Raw genomic sequence first — 15,381 nt, forward strand, 5'->3', positions numbered from 1 at the left:
ATTATCCCAGAGGGAAAATGAACTAGATTTTAATTGGTTGTACAGGTATGTGATATGATACCATTAATGCAGACTTATCAGTTCGCTTATCGAAAGAAACATGTATCAAATGTACCACAGAAAGGTCGCATTAAGTTTGACGTTGTGGGACAACAATCCTGACTGTACAACACAGTTAGCAGTTCAACCAATGATATCATTGTAATGAACAGTTTAACCAATGGGAGAGTGGCTGCATGTCCGTCAAATATTTGCAGTTTTATTTTATTTTGTGGGCGGGGCTACGGGATCGGTCTAGTCAAGTGTCCAGGTGGGAAGGTGTTAGTAGTTAGGGATTGGTTCTAAAGCAGTTTTCAGCGGAAAAAAGGAACACAACTAAAAGTCGCCAGCTATAGTAATGTGACAAGAACAATGTCTATGTAGTCCAGCATTGTTGTTATCCATAGAATGAATTTAGAAAAAATATCAATAAGGTGCCATGTTCAGCCTTTTCCATTTCCTAGTATTTGTCCCCACCATACGTGTATCGACCGTGCTCTAAATGTTACGTCAACCATACGTACAATCTACAAGACTATAGGGCTAGAGGAGACGTAAAACTACCGCTCATTGCGGACACTAATTTCATTCAATAATTCACGATAGGCGAACGGGCTCGTGAGGCGCGGGATCAACTGTTGCAAAAGACAGTTATTATTTGATATGGGTAAAATCCACACGTACGCACTTCAATTCTAGAGAAAAATACAATGATAGTGATTTAGAGTTAGTCTCTTCCGGAAGAGGAGCACAATATCGTTTTCATCATGTTATCAACATGTTTACCAGACAACGCATGGCGATAACATAGCATTGTATAGCGGCGAGCTTTTCTTAATCTTATGCCAGTTCTAACGATATGGGTCATTTTCCGGTGTTCCGGGCTGCTTAGTCCCTTATATGACCACCTGCCCACGTACATAAACCACAGTAAGTAAATTTCATGGATGACATCTACTGCGGACTCGAAATCTGTCGGGAGCGCGCAAAAAATGATGGGATAAAAGATACAGATACTAGCGTGGTATCACTTCTACAGCTAATAATGTTACACTCAACCTACCCCAATAGCATCAATTATACATATACACTTGAAGGATAACGCACGAGACGGGATATCTTCTTATCTTCGGTGTATCTTCTTGCTATGTTATGTCGCCGGAGGGGAACGAAGTATCTTGTGTCTTTTTTTTGAAAGCAGGCGAAACCAATGAACACGCGGATGTCATCCATAACATTGACATGTTTTGGCCTGATGTTCAGCAGCACTGTGCCTTCTCAAAGCCGCAGTGAATAACAACGTCCCAGAATTTTGCCTCCGTTGTCATAAACCACTAGAGTAATATCCCGTATCATCATGCGCATCGCGAACAGAAGGTATTATTACCCGATGATAGAACGCGTTGTCAGGTACAAAGCGGAACCGATTCCTCCTGCTCTAAACATCGTGCATAATAACACAGGCGATTTACATAACACTAGTACCCCCCTCTTTTCACTAGACGGGAATCGCTGAGCTCCGTACAGCGACCAAAATTGTGACCCTTGATTTATAATTGGAATATGATGCACGATGTAAACGTATTATTTGAAAGACTAAAAACACACAAAACGTAACAAAACTCGTTTCTTTATCCACGAAATTCCTTGCGCGATCTGCCAAATCTTTGGTCGCTCAGCGGTCACAGCCGCCGAGTAGTGGAAAGGGGTGTAACGGCGGATAACGCAAGATGGTTATCTGCGCTAAATTAAATTGTTCAGGAAAATAATGTTGTGCAATAATCTTGAAATGATCAAGGAAACAAACAGATGAAATGCAAGGCTTATATGAGAAATATGCATATCTATAAACCCATTTATCTTTACTACACTGGAATTGATCAATTTTCTAATCGATACAAATATAACGTGCATAATCAGTCCCTTTCACCTCCAGAGAGCTAGAGTTGATTTGTTTCAATTTCTACATAGGTTGGGAGCCAGGGCTGTTATAACATAACACAGACTGATAGGAAGCAAGTCTCTGTTGAATTATGTATTATCAAATCAGTGGGGTACTCGTAGATAACAGTAAACCTAATTTCGAAATGAACAAGAAACAGCGTAATGAAATGAACAACGTTATCTATGGCAGGCGACAAATTGCTTCCTATGTCTATACTATATTCTGTATTTTGTCATTGTGTTTTTGTCGATGCTGCATTCGTTGAGCGACTACTAGTATTCAACGACCGAATCTGTCATTACCAGTTCAGATTAATTGCATTGATTAAGTTTTGTTTTTTGTTTTGCTTTTGTAAGTTTTGTGTACTTTGTTGTCTTTCGAATCGTACTAGTGTATGACTGATCATATTTAATTTGTGAAGTCATAGGCTACGTCAATCCAATTTCAATGTCACTCAATGGCCTCCATTCACCAAATCCCCCCAACTTCTTTGAAATCTGTTATTATTTCTTGTTGTAGTATGTTAAGGATTGTTTCACTTAATCTTCAGGCCAAACTCATTCTGTTCTTTCCTGATATTGGACTTGTGTTTCTGTGGTCATGTAAATCGGAGACGGCATCCCAAGTTGGACGCCAGCCTCTTCATTCACAACCAACATCTCGTTATCCACGAGACTTTGCGTGGTTTCGCGGTTCGTCCGAGACATCTCGAATCGCTGCACGCTCCCATAATCCCTGGCGCTGGTCGCTTCTGTGGTCATGTGATATAACTGGTTCAGTTCTCCCATGCAGATTGCATAGAGAAGTACCAGTGATAACGAAATTCCTCCCAAGGTCAAGAAGATGATCCCGGCCATCACACAGTTGTCAAGGTGTTGGCGTAAAATGACGTACTTAGTCTCGATCCTTTCTATTTCCCTGGCGGGCTGGGTGTCAGGGTCGACCGTCGGCTCCCGCGGGATGGTCCAGGCAACTGCCACGAGGACGATCCCGAGGACGAGGAAGCAGAGGGAAAGGATGAACCCCGAATCCACGGGATCCCGTTTGGCGCCAGTTCTTCCCAGGCATGTCCTCTCCCCCAACATCTGTCGCTGCACTAGCGCATCGTCACCGTCAGAGGGCGCTCCGCAAGAATCTGTTCTAGGCGATTCGCCACCATCGTTGTTGACGGTTCCGTCAACGGGCGCCATTTCTGTACTTGTTTCACAGTGTTTTCAGATATCTTCGTTGTGTGTGACTTGATTGGATCTACTATGTTGACCTTCCATTGACCTTGACCCTCCTTTCTCAGCAGACGTGGTCACTGAATGTGGAAATAAGATATCTCAGTCAATATACGAGAGAGATAACCATCATGGCGATAAAATGATACTCGTAATATTGGCCGTCGACGTCTCAGAATTCGTTTTACACTGTATTCATATATCGTTAACGTTAACATCCATACTGCGTCATAATCTAATATCAATATTTTGCCTGAAAACATCAAACAACCTTTAGCCTTCAGGCACCAGTAAAAGACAAGTCCCAGCTCTTATTACAACCTTTTACAATCCTTAATACTTCAATATGATGTTGAAATGAATATCCTATTACTGTTAGTACATCTTATTCACATCTAAGAATAGGCACACGGCACGACAGCAGCTGGTTATGATGTATAGAGAAGCTTTATTGACGCAAAAGTACAGAGACTTTCGTCGGGTCAACTACAAAGTACAAAATACAATATAAATGATAAAATTCAAGTAACTAAAACAACGAGGGCTACCATGAGTAGATATATAATACTAACTACGACATCATAATGCACTGCACGACCTGTCACACCTACATGTATCGTTTGTACTTCTAACTACAAACATTATTTACTATTCACTGATAGTGGTGAGGATGTCCCTGCTGCACTTGGTGGCAGCGAAATGCACTGTACGATAGATCTATGAAAAATACATGATTTTTGAACACCACAATCCTGGGTTGGGAGTTAGCTGAAGCAGTTTGGAGAAGAGTAGAACCTTACGGTGCTAGAATAGCGGGTACACAAATAACGTGTAACAGGGAACTATCCACCCATATGCAACATCGACCAATACCATGTAGAAAACACAAACCTGCTTCATCAATAAAAATAAGTACTGACCTTACTGTAGGACGTCCGGTTCTGAAACCCCGCGATGAGAAATGGGCATCATAATTACCGGAGTTATGGCAGGATTAGGAGATGGCTTCATGCAGTCTGGAACGTCTGTATATCTATGATCTACATTAGGGATATGACGTAACTCCGTAAGTTACATAAGTCCAGGAAATAATGATATCAACGACAACGTTAACAATGGATTATCCCCTTATTACCAACAGCCACTTGTAGAAGTAAATGACAGAACAGGAACTACACAAGTGTTAGGCCCATTAGAATTACTATATCCCCGCCGAACTATCTGTAAACACAAGTAGAAGGTACAGACATTGATAAAATTGTACCTGCTCTTCACATGGTCATTATACACGTCACGTCCTGTACTGGAGTGCGAGGCTCTGTTTTGTGTATAATTCAATGGGCGCAGAGAAAAATCCATAAAAGGGCCGAAGCGCTGTGATTTATGGGTTTACTGGGTGTAGATGCATATGGATATTAGTTTGATGTCAGCGTGACTAGGGAAGGAGAAATGAATCTATATGGAGGGAAATCTATCACCAGTACTAACAGATGACATAACGTAACTGCAATCCCCCCCCCCTACACACAACTCACACATTTAACAGCAGTATATCGTTGTTGAGAATTTATCAAGCAACAACGTTAAGATACATTGATAATGATGATACCCACACTAGTGTTTCTTTCAAATTCAAATGACTTCACTTGCTATGATCACACCAAAATGGACACCTGTATAGCTGGTATTTTAAAGACATTACTGTTATAATTGTGTTCAACAGTACACGTGTCTATGTCCCATAGTTCCTACCTGCAGTGACGTGAAACCCTGACCTGACGTCAGTCGGCCTGACTGATCCATGAGTGAAAAGGTTGAGGCGGCAGCTGGGAAGAAAATCGATATTAACGCGGATGTGTCAATCACGTGACTCATCTTACACACGCAACAGTTCCTGAAGGACAGGACTGGTGTTAAAAATGTCAACATATGTGACTAACAATACGTGAAAATATTTGGCAAGTAAACGGGCCTAAATATTTAGCTAATGAATTATAAGAAGCTTCAAAATATTTGACAGAGGAAAATCTCAAAATATTTGACACCAAAAAAAAACCCAAAATATTTGCAGATTCCCTCTGGTGGCAGTCTCCAGACCTTGTATAATTGCTTATAGGTGGTAATGCTAATGATACTAGTACTTTATAATGTGAACTGTATGTATGGGCCAAAGGTTAAAATCTTCCAGGTAGAATGAGGGGTTGGTTAAAAGTGACATCTATCGATTTCTACACAGACTACAGCAGATCTGTACCACTTGTTCTATCCACTTCACTGAATATTCCGGGTTTATGAGTCAATGTTTTCGCGTCAGTCGGTGTGTGTGTGTGTGTGTGTGTGTGTGTGTGTGTGTGTGTGTGTGTGTGTGTGTGTGTGTGTGTGTGTGTGTGTGTGTGTGTGTGTGTGTGTGTGTGTGTGTGTGTGCGTGTGCGTGCGTGTGTGTGTGTGTGTTAGTGGGTACGTGTGTATGTTCATCGGCCGCATATGCTCCATCGACACAGGTCGTCGTACGATTTTGATACCCTAGAATTCCCGAGCAGGCTGTGACAGAAGTAACTGCCGACAGAAATCTAAGACAACATCGTAACGTTAACAAGACATCTGAATTTTATAGAATACTTTTATTATAACCAGAACTAAAGAATTCCCCAAGGTCGATCGCACGACATATGTGAGCAATCCCTTCACTCAACAAGGTCGATATACGTATGGCTTTCGGAGAGTATTCTCAAATAGCCAAAGAAAGGTACCCAAACTGAAGATCTAGACTTCTTTAACAGTTTGGCTTTTCGGTTCTTCTTAGACCCTCAGCCTGCGAGCATCCCTCCCGTACCCCCAAACCTGCCAGTCACGGGTCCCGCAGAGGAGTTTGGTGATGCGCCGGTCGTGATGATGTGTCCACACTGCCAGATCAGGATCGTCACGTCCCTCAAATACGTCAGGGGGACCATGACCTACGCCACCGTCTTCTTCCTTCTTGTTTCCTTGTAAGTAGTCTTCACTTTCTATGGATGCAATAAATATAATTTTATTATGGAGAAATTAAACTATTGGCAAACTCGAAAGATGTGACACACTGGAATTTTCAATTGAATCGCTCAGTCTTCAGTTGTCTGACCCAAGTTACTCAAGACACGTGACTTTATGCATGTGTGGCATCAGCAATGGGTCAAAGCTTGTTGGAAGTCGATATCTTCCCCCGTCGCAGTTGAGAAAAGGTTGGTACGCCCTGATGTAGATTTTGCCTCCATGTGTATTTCAAAGTTGGCATATCTTCTTTGTATGATTAACGCTACGAAGCAAGAACGTCCCTCACACACATTTTAAATTGAATCCTTGCGTTTATGTTATGTTTTTTTTTCAGAATCCCGTGGGTCGTGTGTGCTTGTTTCCTCCCGCTCTTCCTGAAGCCCATGATGGACGTGGAACACAGCTGTCCGAACTGCGGCAGTCACCTGGGCAGCTACAAACCGCTCAGAAATTAACAGGGACCCTTTTCACTAGCTAGAGACGGCAATTGACCGATGAGCGATCAAGAGAGGACTTGTGTGACCTATTGAATATGTTAATATGATGTGTGATAGTATGATTTCAAAGGCAACAACGCATAAAGAAAGGTTAAGAGAATTTCGGTCTTTTTAAAATTCGTTGAACGATCTGTCACATATTTGGTCCATCAGCGATCGCAGCCTCTGGTGGAAAGGGGGTGTTAACCCCTACTCATCTGTGCACCATGTACACCATCATGTACTGTGTACATGGTCATCTAAATATATCTGCGCAAAAACATAGAACAATGTGTTGCATTTATACCTATTGTCAATTGAAATAATAAGGCGCTGTAAATGTCTAACAGGTAAGATTATTACAGAAATAAAATTGGTGTATTAGTAATTTACAAACGTATGAGGTACCGCGGTTCAAGATTGTCCTGTGTTGTTTATGTATTTAGCGTTACATGACAATAACAATTTGTAGATGAAAAAGAGAAATAGATGTAAACTTACAAAAGTTTGGGAGTAGTTACAAACTCCAAAGTATGAACAAGAGAGGTGTCTGTTTGACCAATGACATATCAATTTTACTTTAGTCGCAGCGTTTGTGAAACTTGTACAAATGTATTTCTGTATCCATTGATTATGACTTGTACATTTTGAAATTAATGAAGAATTGTGTATTAAACGGTATCGCACTTAAAGTGGCCTTTTTGCTCATTTTATTTCAACCGGAAAGACCTGCACAAAAATCTAATACAACAATAGTGTAATGAACAACACAAAATTATAAGCAGGGATGAGTGCAAAGAGTTTGTGTATTTTGGAGTTTAGGTTTTGCTGTTTCTTATGTATGAAGCTTCGTTTGTTAAATTCTGATAAGCTTATTTTTGTCTTGATATCACTATACCTGCTTAGAAGACATCATATTTAGCAACTCATTAACAACTTCATGGCTCTATATGTATATGTTGATATCTAGAAATGTAAACACATGACTATGATTCAGTCTCCCAGCTAAAGCCGCACGTACAAAGAAAGCCGTATCCGTTGTTATAAAGTAGCGCCAACCATTGACCACTATGGTAACTATAGAATGTTTACTGTGGCACACGGATGATGTTTTCTTAACCCGTTCATAGGTAGAAATTATTAACAGAAAGGTCAGATAGTTCTTGACTCTTTGAATCTCTTGAAGTTTTCGACGTTTTGAACATAAATAAAAATTTACACAGGCTTGCATATAAGACGTTCAAGACGGCTACATCTTCTACGATAAACACTTTTTCCTTTATATCACATACCGGTTTGTTTGGCATGTGTATTTCCAAAAACTGCTGATGATTGAATTTCGTTTACACTATGATGTTGTTATTTGTTCACGGTCCCTACTGTTAGCTTGTCACGGGTTCCTTCGTCAGAGGAGTAACAAGGGTTGTTATGACGTAGTGTTCTTTGTGACAGAAGACGGACATTTTGAGCCGTAAAACATACTACAACGGTTCTCTGACTTTTTGTAAGGTATGTCATTATCATGTCTACTCATGTAGGATTTTTGTACTTTAAGAGTCTCTTTGCATTCTTAATGCCCGTGTCTGTGAACAATTCAAACTTCAAAGATCTGACATTTTGGCTCTTCCTGTTCGCTGTAGTTTATGTTAGCCTCCTGTTTTTTAATGCTTGGAGCTATCTAATGTCTATACTGTCTATTTTTGTAGCCACGTTTTATCACAAACCATGGCGGACGCTCCCCCTCCCTACACACCGTACCCCACGAAGGAAGGTTTTGTCGACCCTTCGTCCAATGTCCAGGCGTACGCGCTCCAGCAACGTAAGTCGTGTTATAGGTCATAGAACAGCTTTGTCTAATACATATACAGCTGTACACATTTATGCGTGAAATAAGAAACAATTAGAATAGAGGCCATAAACAAGAAATTAAGCTAGAAATATCGTAATAACAATTCCTGTATTCAAGAAGTGCAGAAAGCGACACTAGTGTGGTAGCTTTAGCCCAGTATCACTACAACTACATTCATGGCTACTACACCAGTGTCACATCGACGCTTTTAGTGTAGTTTTAGCAAATTGCAAAATCAGGCTAACATCAATATCAATACACGCAGATGCCATCCATGAAATTTTTAGATTGCCGTGGCCTAAATCTTGTTTGCTGGTTGCTTCTATATCAGCGGCGCCACAGCCCGTGGTGGTGACCCAGCCTCTCATCAAGATCAACCCCGCCAGTTTCCCCGTGGAGCCGGTACAGCTACAGTGTCCTCACTGCAACAACAACGTCCGCACGGACACGGAGAGGGTGGTCGGCGCCGTCACCTGGCTATCCTCCTTCATGCTCATCGTCATGATGTAAGGCCATGTTTTCAGAACATTTTTTGCGAAATTGCAAGAAATACATATTTGAACATGGTAAAGTGTGCACATACATACTGCTATGTTTACATCAAATGTCATCTAACATGCGAAAAACTGCTCTCAGATCTTAAGCTAGTTAATTTTTAATGGTGTCATAAATGTGTCATAAGTTTACCCTATACATTTGTATGTCATCTGAAACATAAGTAGGAAAAAAACAGGACATGTGCTGTCTATGTGTCTCAGCATATTCACGTGTACCAATACGTGTAGTCGTTTGGGTTTTCTTAAAAACACAATCTTATTCCAAGAAATAGACATAACAGCGTTTTCTTTCTGCAGAATCGGCTTACTTGGACTGTGCTTCGTGCCTTTCTTTTTGGACTCTACCAAGGACGTGCGGCATACCTGTCCTAACTGCAAGAATCATCTGGGAACTTATCATAGAATGGAGTAAACAAAAACAAACAAACAAACAAACAAACAAAACAACGCCATATGTGTATTTCATATGTCGATTCTATGAGTGGACCTGACAGAGAAATACAAATTTGTCTTCTGTTGTCAAAGTTAAAATAGAGAACTTTACCTTCACACGAAATAAACTACAAAATTTGTAACAAAATATCATTGCTCCTAACATAATGCTGTGTTAAGCTTGTCGACCACTGTCATGTTGACGGCCAAGTTGTTTGATAGATGTTGTCTACGTGAATGTTAGAGAATTATGCACTGTAAATATTATTGATAGGAGAAATCAATCCACCGTAATTAACAGGAATAAAGAGAGATCAATATTTAACGATATATTTGTCTTGTCTCCTGTCTCACTACAATCTTGGTTAAATAAAATAGTAACTATTAGGAGGAAAGAAGGACAAAATGTTCTGTGCGCTCGAAATATTTAGCGCTCTAGTGCTATCAGGTTATAACTGTTTAGCAATTAACAATTGTTTAACAATAGCACTAGAGCGCTAAATATTTCGCATTATTCTTCACCGCACCAAACTCGAACCAAGGTCGTACGTAGCTCTAAGCTCCTGTAACTATTTCATATGTCGCTAGATGTCGCTTGGTCAACAACAGATGACGATATATTGGTCAGACAACACCTTGTCAAACCGGTGTGGTAAGTCCCGTGTTTATGTATTGCCAAAGAGGATTGCAACACATTTGCAGGCTTGTAAACACTACCGCTACCAGACCCTTCTTGGCCAAACGTACGAAAAAAGCGATTTGAGGGGGTCCTCAACCAAACATAACATCTCTACATCTCTTCCAGGTTAGTAAACCTCAGTATATAACTGTTGTAAACTGTAAGTCTGCTTTGGGGGATAAACATAATGAGAATATCATATAACGTTAGCGTTTGACCTACAATTTTTACGGGGAACACGGGTCTACGTTTGACAGTGTTCTTTTTTTTTCATTCAGCTTGTCCGTTCACTATTAAATACTACAGAGAATGCTATAGAGAAGTAGAGTCAAACCTTACGGGTGACCAAGTACCTCTTTTTTATAATTTGGATGATTTTTCCCATTGACACAAACATCTTAAAAGAATCCTGTCTATAGAGATCCACATAAACCAGATTTTACTGGTTCACTGAGTGGTCTTCGGCAATTTTTACCCTGTTGAAAAATCCCAACTTTTCTGTTTTGTTTTGAAGTGAATGGAAGACTATTCCACTGTGACATATTCCCTTATGAAACTGGCGTGACGTCATCAATTACGAAAAGTCACATTTTCATGAGTCATTAACGTGGATTGTTTACAACTCCGTGTAATGCATATGCTCTGCACAGGTACAGCATAGTCAACTCGATTCGGTATCTAGTGCTATTGTCTATATCATCAGACTATATGTATTCTTCATATGTATTTCTTCCTGGGTTTTGATTGTTGAAGACAACATTTGCCATTTGTTCTTCAGATAACAAGGAAAGTGTTTGAGAATGCAACGATTTTACTCGATGTTTCCCAGACGTCCTGATAGGGAAGGACTGGTCTCCGCTCGGAGTTACGATGCACCACCCGCATATAGTGAGGTGGTTCCAAGTGCCCCACCACTGCAATACTTCAATACGACGCAGGGTGGCGTACCAACCTACCCTGGGTCACCACCACCACACGCAGGTGTGTACGTGGTTTGTTATCTCATCGCATGAAGGTCACCGTCGCGAAAACCCCAAATACCGCAGGAGTCTGAAATCTCTGATTGATTGGCCATTCTTCTTGTGTAGGTATGACGTTAGTTATTGATCCAAACACTGTGTATTACCTAAGGTACTATCACCTACCCGCACGGGACCGGCCAACAGTATGCACCACCATACCCTGCGGGGAACCCCAAAGTGATCGTGCTGAGAGATGACGACCACGTGGAGAGACCCATGGCGACGTACTGCCGCAGCTGCAGACAGAACGTCATGTCCCGGGTGTCGTACCGAGAGGGAGGGCTGAACGAGGGCCTTCTCTGTCTCACGTCTGTGCTGGGATGTTTGTAGGTTTCTGTCTCATACCTTCTTTTCTATACATTTTAATTTTCACATTTCTCCTCTTGCTATATGTATTTGGTATTACTTTCCATGTCACTGGAATTATTGTTTGGGGTGTGTCTATCTGTGTGTCCGCATATTTGTGATCAGCAACAGTTACGAAGATCTGAATGGATGGTGATAATATTTGGTATGTGGGTAGGTCTTAGGAAGACAAAGACAAAAGTCTAGGTTGATTTGGTCGTCCTGGCGGCGTTTCTTGGCACTACAGCCGAACTTCCTGTTTTTGTATCTTTTGTCCTGGACATGCTATGGTCTTCATTTGTTGGTGTATAAGTAAGTTGACCATCGGTTCTTTATCTTTACCGACCTGTTACTGAATATATATTTGACTTTGTGTATGATTTTCTTTCTTTCAGTTTCTGGCCAATCTGCTTGCTGCTGCCCTTCTGCTTGTTGTGTGACAAAGAAAGTAAGGCTATACACCACTGCCCAGTGTGTTACTCCAAGCTAGCTGAGTATGAACTGTGACCGCATTATGTAGTGAATTGGAACTGATGGCTAAAACATATAACTGTTTGTGTGACAGATAGAATCTGCTCAAGTCCCCTTTTCACTGAACAGAGATCATTGAGCGACTAGATTTGGTTCAGTGAGTTGTCCTAGATTTTATAAAAGAAAACGAAAGACAGAAAATGTTAGCCTGGGTGCCACCCGATTTGTAACGGCAACCCCGATTTTTCGGGGTTGCCGTTGAGTGAATCCAGGCTGTTGAGTGACCTGTCAAATTTAGGGTTACTCATCGGTTGCAGTCTCTAAACATGATTTAAAAAAAAAAGACATAAAACTTAAAATAATCCGCTCTTCATGTATAAATATAAAATTCAATTGTCAAATATATGTGGTCATTCAGCAGTCGCAGCTTCTCAAGATTAAAGGGGGTGTTAGAAGGGCGATGGTCGATCTCTGTGCACGATCTCATCCACGTATGTTCATTTCAAATCGATATCGTGCAGAATTTTTGTTGTCATTTTCAATATTGAAGTCAGTCGTCCTTATGATAAATGACGAGTCCCATGTATCAAGTGTTATCTTGTAGAATCGAGCATTTTGGTGTTCAGGGTATTTTCGAATGGACTGAAGACACGAGAAGTAAACTTCATTTAAGGACTGAAGACACGAAAAGCATTTAAGCTGCATACACTTCATGTAGGTTTATTGAGTTGGACATCTGCACTAATGACTGATAAGTACACACTCGAACATTTCCATAAACCCTTCATATTTCGAGTCTCGAGAACACTTCATCCATATCGATAATAAAAAAAATTACATAGACGACAAGTGATAAATCACGTTATTTTTCATGCAAACACCGATATTTTGGTTTGATTATTTAGGATGTACTGATGGGCAAATATTCTTTTTTTACTTCAATTATTGCATGTATATCTTTATTCTATCTTTCATTCTGTATGCTGTGTGGGGAGACTGCCTTCACTGAGGTGGTTTATGCCACCTGCACTGTTTTCTCCTCCATTGTGTTCAATGGTAAATACAAATAAACAAATAAACAGATTCAACCGGTGAAGAAATGCTATACGCTATACTTTCCTGTCCTACAATGTGCCCATACTGATATTTGTCCCTTTGTATAAATCAATCAACGGTTGCTCCTACCTCGGCCAAGTTATAATACCTGCTCCAAATAAACATTGAGAAACATCTATATGTTGAATGTCAAAGAAGTATAGATGCCCTGAGTATAATATACACCACTGACTTGAAAAAATAATACTTCGTAAACGATGACGTTAGATTGCAGCGTATAACGTATCTATGAAATCACAAGACACGCAATCACTATATCCAATCTTCTGCCCTTGACTGGAAGGCTCTTCTGAGATGTCGTTCTAGTAACTCTGGGAACATATCTGCAAGTAAAAAGATGTTTAACAGTGACAAGGAAGCATGCCGATAAATAATGAAAAGAGTTTGAAAACCTTTCTAACTTAGGATGTCCTAAATTCATATTCGTCGAGAGGTCATCGTACGATTTTGTTGTCTGTTTTAAGCAGGTGGTTGGTTTTAGCAGGCGATGGCAGAACCAACCGCCGACATCTAAGGGCCTAAGACAAGATCAATAATGTTCTCAACATGCGATCGTACGACAAACGCACTACGTGTATGTGAGCGCATTTACACTGAACAGCTTTATTGTCTTCTTGTCTCCTCAGTGTAGTGTTGCGTCGTTTGTAACGTACTACTAATTGTACATAATTAGTAAATGTCATTTTGCACTGTCTGATATCACACCACCAGTACAGCACACGGAAAATCAATGAAAAACGATACGGTATGGTCACAATATGTACTGAAACAAAAAATGTGATGCCACATTGATCGATGGTTCATTTTCTGAGAAAACAGGTTATACCTCGGTTAAGATATAGATGGTGTCCGCCATGAATGATGCCCCCTTAGTTTGGCGAGTCCCACTCCGCCGACTTCTTGTTGACGCGGTCATCGTCAGCTGCTATTGAGAAGGAAACAGAGCGAGTTATAAGCGGGTCCACGGTTCCAACATGCATGAGGTCAAAGGTAAAGACTTGTAAACAGTTCTTGTCTATATACCATGCTTGTACATGTGCAGATGTGTTTTAGTCATGTTTCAGGAGCCTTCAACTTTGACATATTACCATGACCCAGCTTATATAGATCTAGTTATTGTACATCAGTACCGTGAGGCGTGAGGTATGCCACACAAGTTCTGTTCCACCACCATTAAGCCACAGCATGAAATTTTCTTTGGATTACGTCCCCTGCAGACTCCAAATCTAATTCGATAGCGCGAAAATAAAACAAGCAAACAAACAAACAAACAAGATGAACGAAAACAACATATTTCCAAAACGGAGATCATAGTCATAGATGTTGTATCAAGAATTCAAGCAACAAAACATGGAAGCACAGCCATCTTCTATGCACCGTTTCTTACCTTTCTTGTACATTTGTGAAGGCCACCGAACTGATATGATAGAAAACAAAGTTAGAATACGTAAAAATTAACAATATTATGATAATCTACTGCTAATATTGTGATCAAACTATGTATAGCAAACAACGTACAACGTAAAATACAAGATCTTAAAACATAATAAAGCAATAAAGCAAATTTGCATGAGTGACACAATCAGCGAAAAATTCGCAATAGCACAAGACTGAGAAATTCATAAAAACTCAAATTTCACGGAGGTATGAAATCCTTGATATTTTGTTCTCTTATTGATCATGAAGTTTCAAACAGGGAAAAGATCGTTTGTAGTCACCGTGACTCGCTCTTTGGTCTGCCTCATCAACCATCAACTGCGGTCCTCGCGGCTTCATTAATTTTGCAACGCGCCGTGTGTTTTCGCTGTTGCTGTACGTTATTGATTTCGTGAATGTGAATATTCGTGGGCTATCAGTAGTCTCGGCAGTCATGTATCCCTGAGCGCGCATCTGTTATCCAGGAGTTACTCCAAGGCTAGATACAACGAAGGTCGTCAATCAAGTTTGCGAGCCGCGTGATTGATCGAAACGAAATTAGCCAAGCAACGGCGATTAACTCCGGTCCGATGAGACCCTGACCTTTACACACACACGCGCACAGGCTCCGTCCAGCAATAAGGCTAAAGCTGTTGGCGTTCCGTCAGCAACTTATACAATGTAATGATATCTCCTTCATCTTAGGGATTAAACAACACAGAATCCTTCTGTTGTAACTTGTGAAAGGCATATAATATGTTTCCAGTGTTAGTAAATAATT

At 40.6% G+C, this 15,381-nt stretch overlaps 5 protein-coding genes across 7 annotated transcripts in view; 3 read left to right on the forward strand and 2 right to left on the reverse strand.

Annotated features, from left to right (window-relative positions):
* Positions 1-1,317: 1,317 nt before the first annotated feature.
* Positions 1,318-5,046, reverse strand: LOC109485870 (transmembrane protein 74B-like). 2 transcript variants are annotated; one of them, XM_019789541.1, is made up of 3 exons: positions 4,960-5,046; positions 4,128-4,240; positions 1,318-3,287 (listed from the first exon to the last, which is right to left on the reverse strand). In XM_019789541.1, the coding sequence occupies exon 3, from the start codon at positions 3,172-3,174 to the stop codon at positions 2,542-2,544; it is 633 nt and encodes a 210-aa protein (XP_019645100.1). In that variant the 5' UTR covers positions 3,175-3,287; positions 4,128-4,240; positions 4,960-5,046; the 3' UTR covers positions 1,318-2,541. The 2 variants fall into 2 exon arrangements, with proteins under 2 accessions (XP_019645100.1, XP_019645099.1); XM_019789540.1 differs by lacking the exon at positions 4,960-5,046 and having other exon boundaries at positions 4,128-4,406.
* Positions 4,873-7,405, forward strand: LOC109485853 (lipopolysaccharide-induced tumor necrosis factor-alpha factor homolog). Its single transcript, XM_019789525.1, has 3 exons — positions 4,873-4,891; positions 6,011-6,194; positions 6,572-7,405. Exons 1-3 carry the CDS (start codon positions 4,873-4,875, stop codon positions 6,690-6,692), a joined length of 324 nt encoding a protein of 107 aa, XP_019645084.1. The 3' UTR covers positions 6,693-7,405.
* Positions 7,406-8,098: 693 nt separating this feature from the next.
* Positions 8,099-9,879, forward strand: LOC109485897 (lipopolysaccharide-induced tumor necrosis factor-alpha factor homolog). Its single transcript, XM_019789579.1, has 4 exons — positions 8,099-8,222; positions 8,420-8,532; positions 8,894-9,068; positions 9,417-9,879. The coding sequence occupies exons 2-4, from the start codon at positions 8,439-8,441 to the stop codon at positions 9,529-9,531; spliced, it is 384 nt and encodes a 127-aa protein (XP_019645138.1). The 5' UTR covers positions 8,099-8,222; positions 8,420-8,438; the 3' UTR covers positions 9,532-9,879.
* A 325-nt stretch (positions 9,880-10,204) lies between these two features.
* Positions 10,205-12,411, forward strand: LOC109485896. The gene is made up of 4 exons (XM_019789578.1): positions 10,205-10,356; positions 11,009-11,211; positions 11,362-11,578; positions 11,993-12,411. The coding sequence occupies exons 2-4, from the start codon at positions 11,031-11,033 to the stop codon at positions 12,102-12,104; spliced, it is 510 nt and encodes a 169-aa protein (XP_019645137.1). The 5' UTR covers positions 10,205-10,356; positions 11,009-11,030; the 3' UTR covers positions 12,105-12,411.
* Positions 12,412-12,761: 350 nt separating this feature from the next.
* The window catches only part of LOC109485898, a 16,573-nt gene continuing 13,953 nt past the window's right edge, over positions 12,762-15,381 (reverse strand). Inside the window, exons 4-6 of one of the 2 annotated variants that reach the window (XM_019789581.1) lie at positions 14,572-14,601; positions 14,011-14,109; positions 12,762-13,507 (exon numbers count right to left, since the gene is read on the reverse strand). In XM_019789581.1, coding sequence (XP_019645140.1) covers positions 14,054-14,109; positions 14,572-14,601 — 86 coding nt within the window. In that variant the 3' untranslated portion in view covers positions 12,762-13,507; positions 14,011-14,053. The remainder of the gene's footprint in view (positions 13,508-14,010; positions 14,110-14,571; positions 14,602-15,381) is intronic. The other variant, XR_002141157.1, reaches the window with a different exon arrangement.

The sequence above is a fragment of the Branchiostoma belcheri genome, unplaced genomic scaffold, assembly GCF_001625305.1.
Source record: "Branchiostoma belcheri isolate BF01 breed outbred unplaced genomic scaffold, Haploidv18h27 scaffold79, whole genome shotgun sequence".
Taxonomy (NCBI): domain Eukaryota; kingdom Metazoa; phylum Chordata; class Leptocardii; order Amphioxiformes; family Branchiostomatidae; genus Branchiostoma; species Branchiostoma belcheri.

Excerpts from the sequence above, each read along its gene's own strand:
- LOC109485870 (XM_019789541.1), bottom strand. The coding sequence starts at position 3,174 with ATGGCGCCCGTTGACGGAACCGTCAACAACGATGGTGGCGAATCGCCT.
- LOC109485853 (XM_019789525.1), top strand. Across the intron at positions 6,195-6,571 it reads TTCTTCCTTCTTGTTTCCTT|AATCCCGTGGGTCGTGTGTG; the intron begins GTAAGTAGTCTT and ends TTTTTTTTTCAG.
- LOC109485897 (XM_019789579.1), top strand. The coding sequence starts at position 8,439 with ATGGCGGACGCTCCCCCTCCCTACACACCGTACCCCACGAAGGAAGGT. Across the intron at positions 8,533-8,893 it reads GGCGTACGCGCTCCAGCAAC|CGGCGCCACAGCCCGTGGTG; the intron begins GTAAGTCGTGTT and ends CTTCTATATCAG. Across the intron at positions 9,069-9,416 it reads TTCATGCTCATCGTCATGAT|AATCGGCTTACTTGGACTGT; the intron begins GTAAGGCCATGT and ends TTCTTTCTGCAG.
- LOC109485896 (XM_019789578.1), top strand. The coding sequence starts at position 11,031 with ATGCAACGATTTTACTCGATGTTTCCCAGACGTCCTGATAGGGAAGGA. Across the intron at positions 11,212-11,361 it reads GTCACCACCACCACACGCAG|GTACTATCACCTACCCGCAC; the intron begins GTGTGTACGTGG and ends GTATTACCTAAG. Across the intron at positions 11,579-11,992 it reads ACGTCTGTGCTGGGATGTTT|TTTCTGGCCAATCTGCTTGC; the intron begins GTAGGTTTCTGT and ends TCTTTCTTTCAG.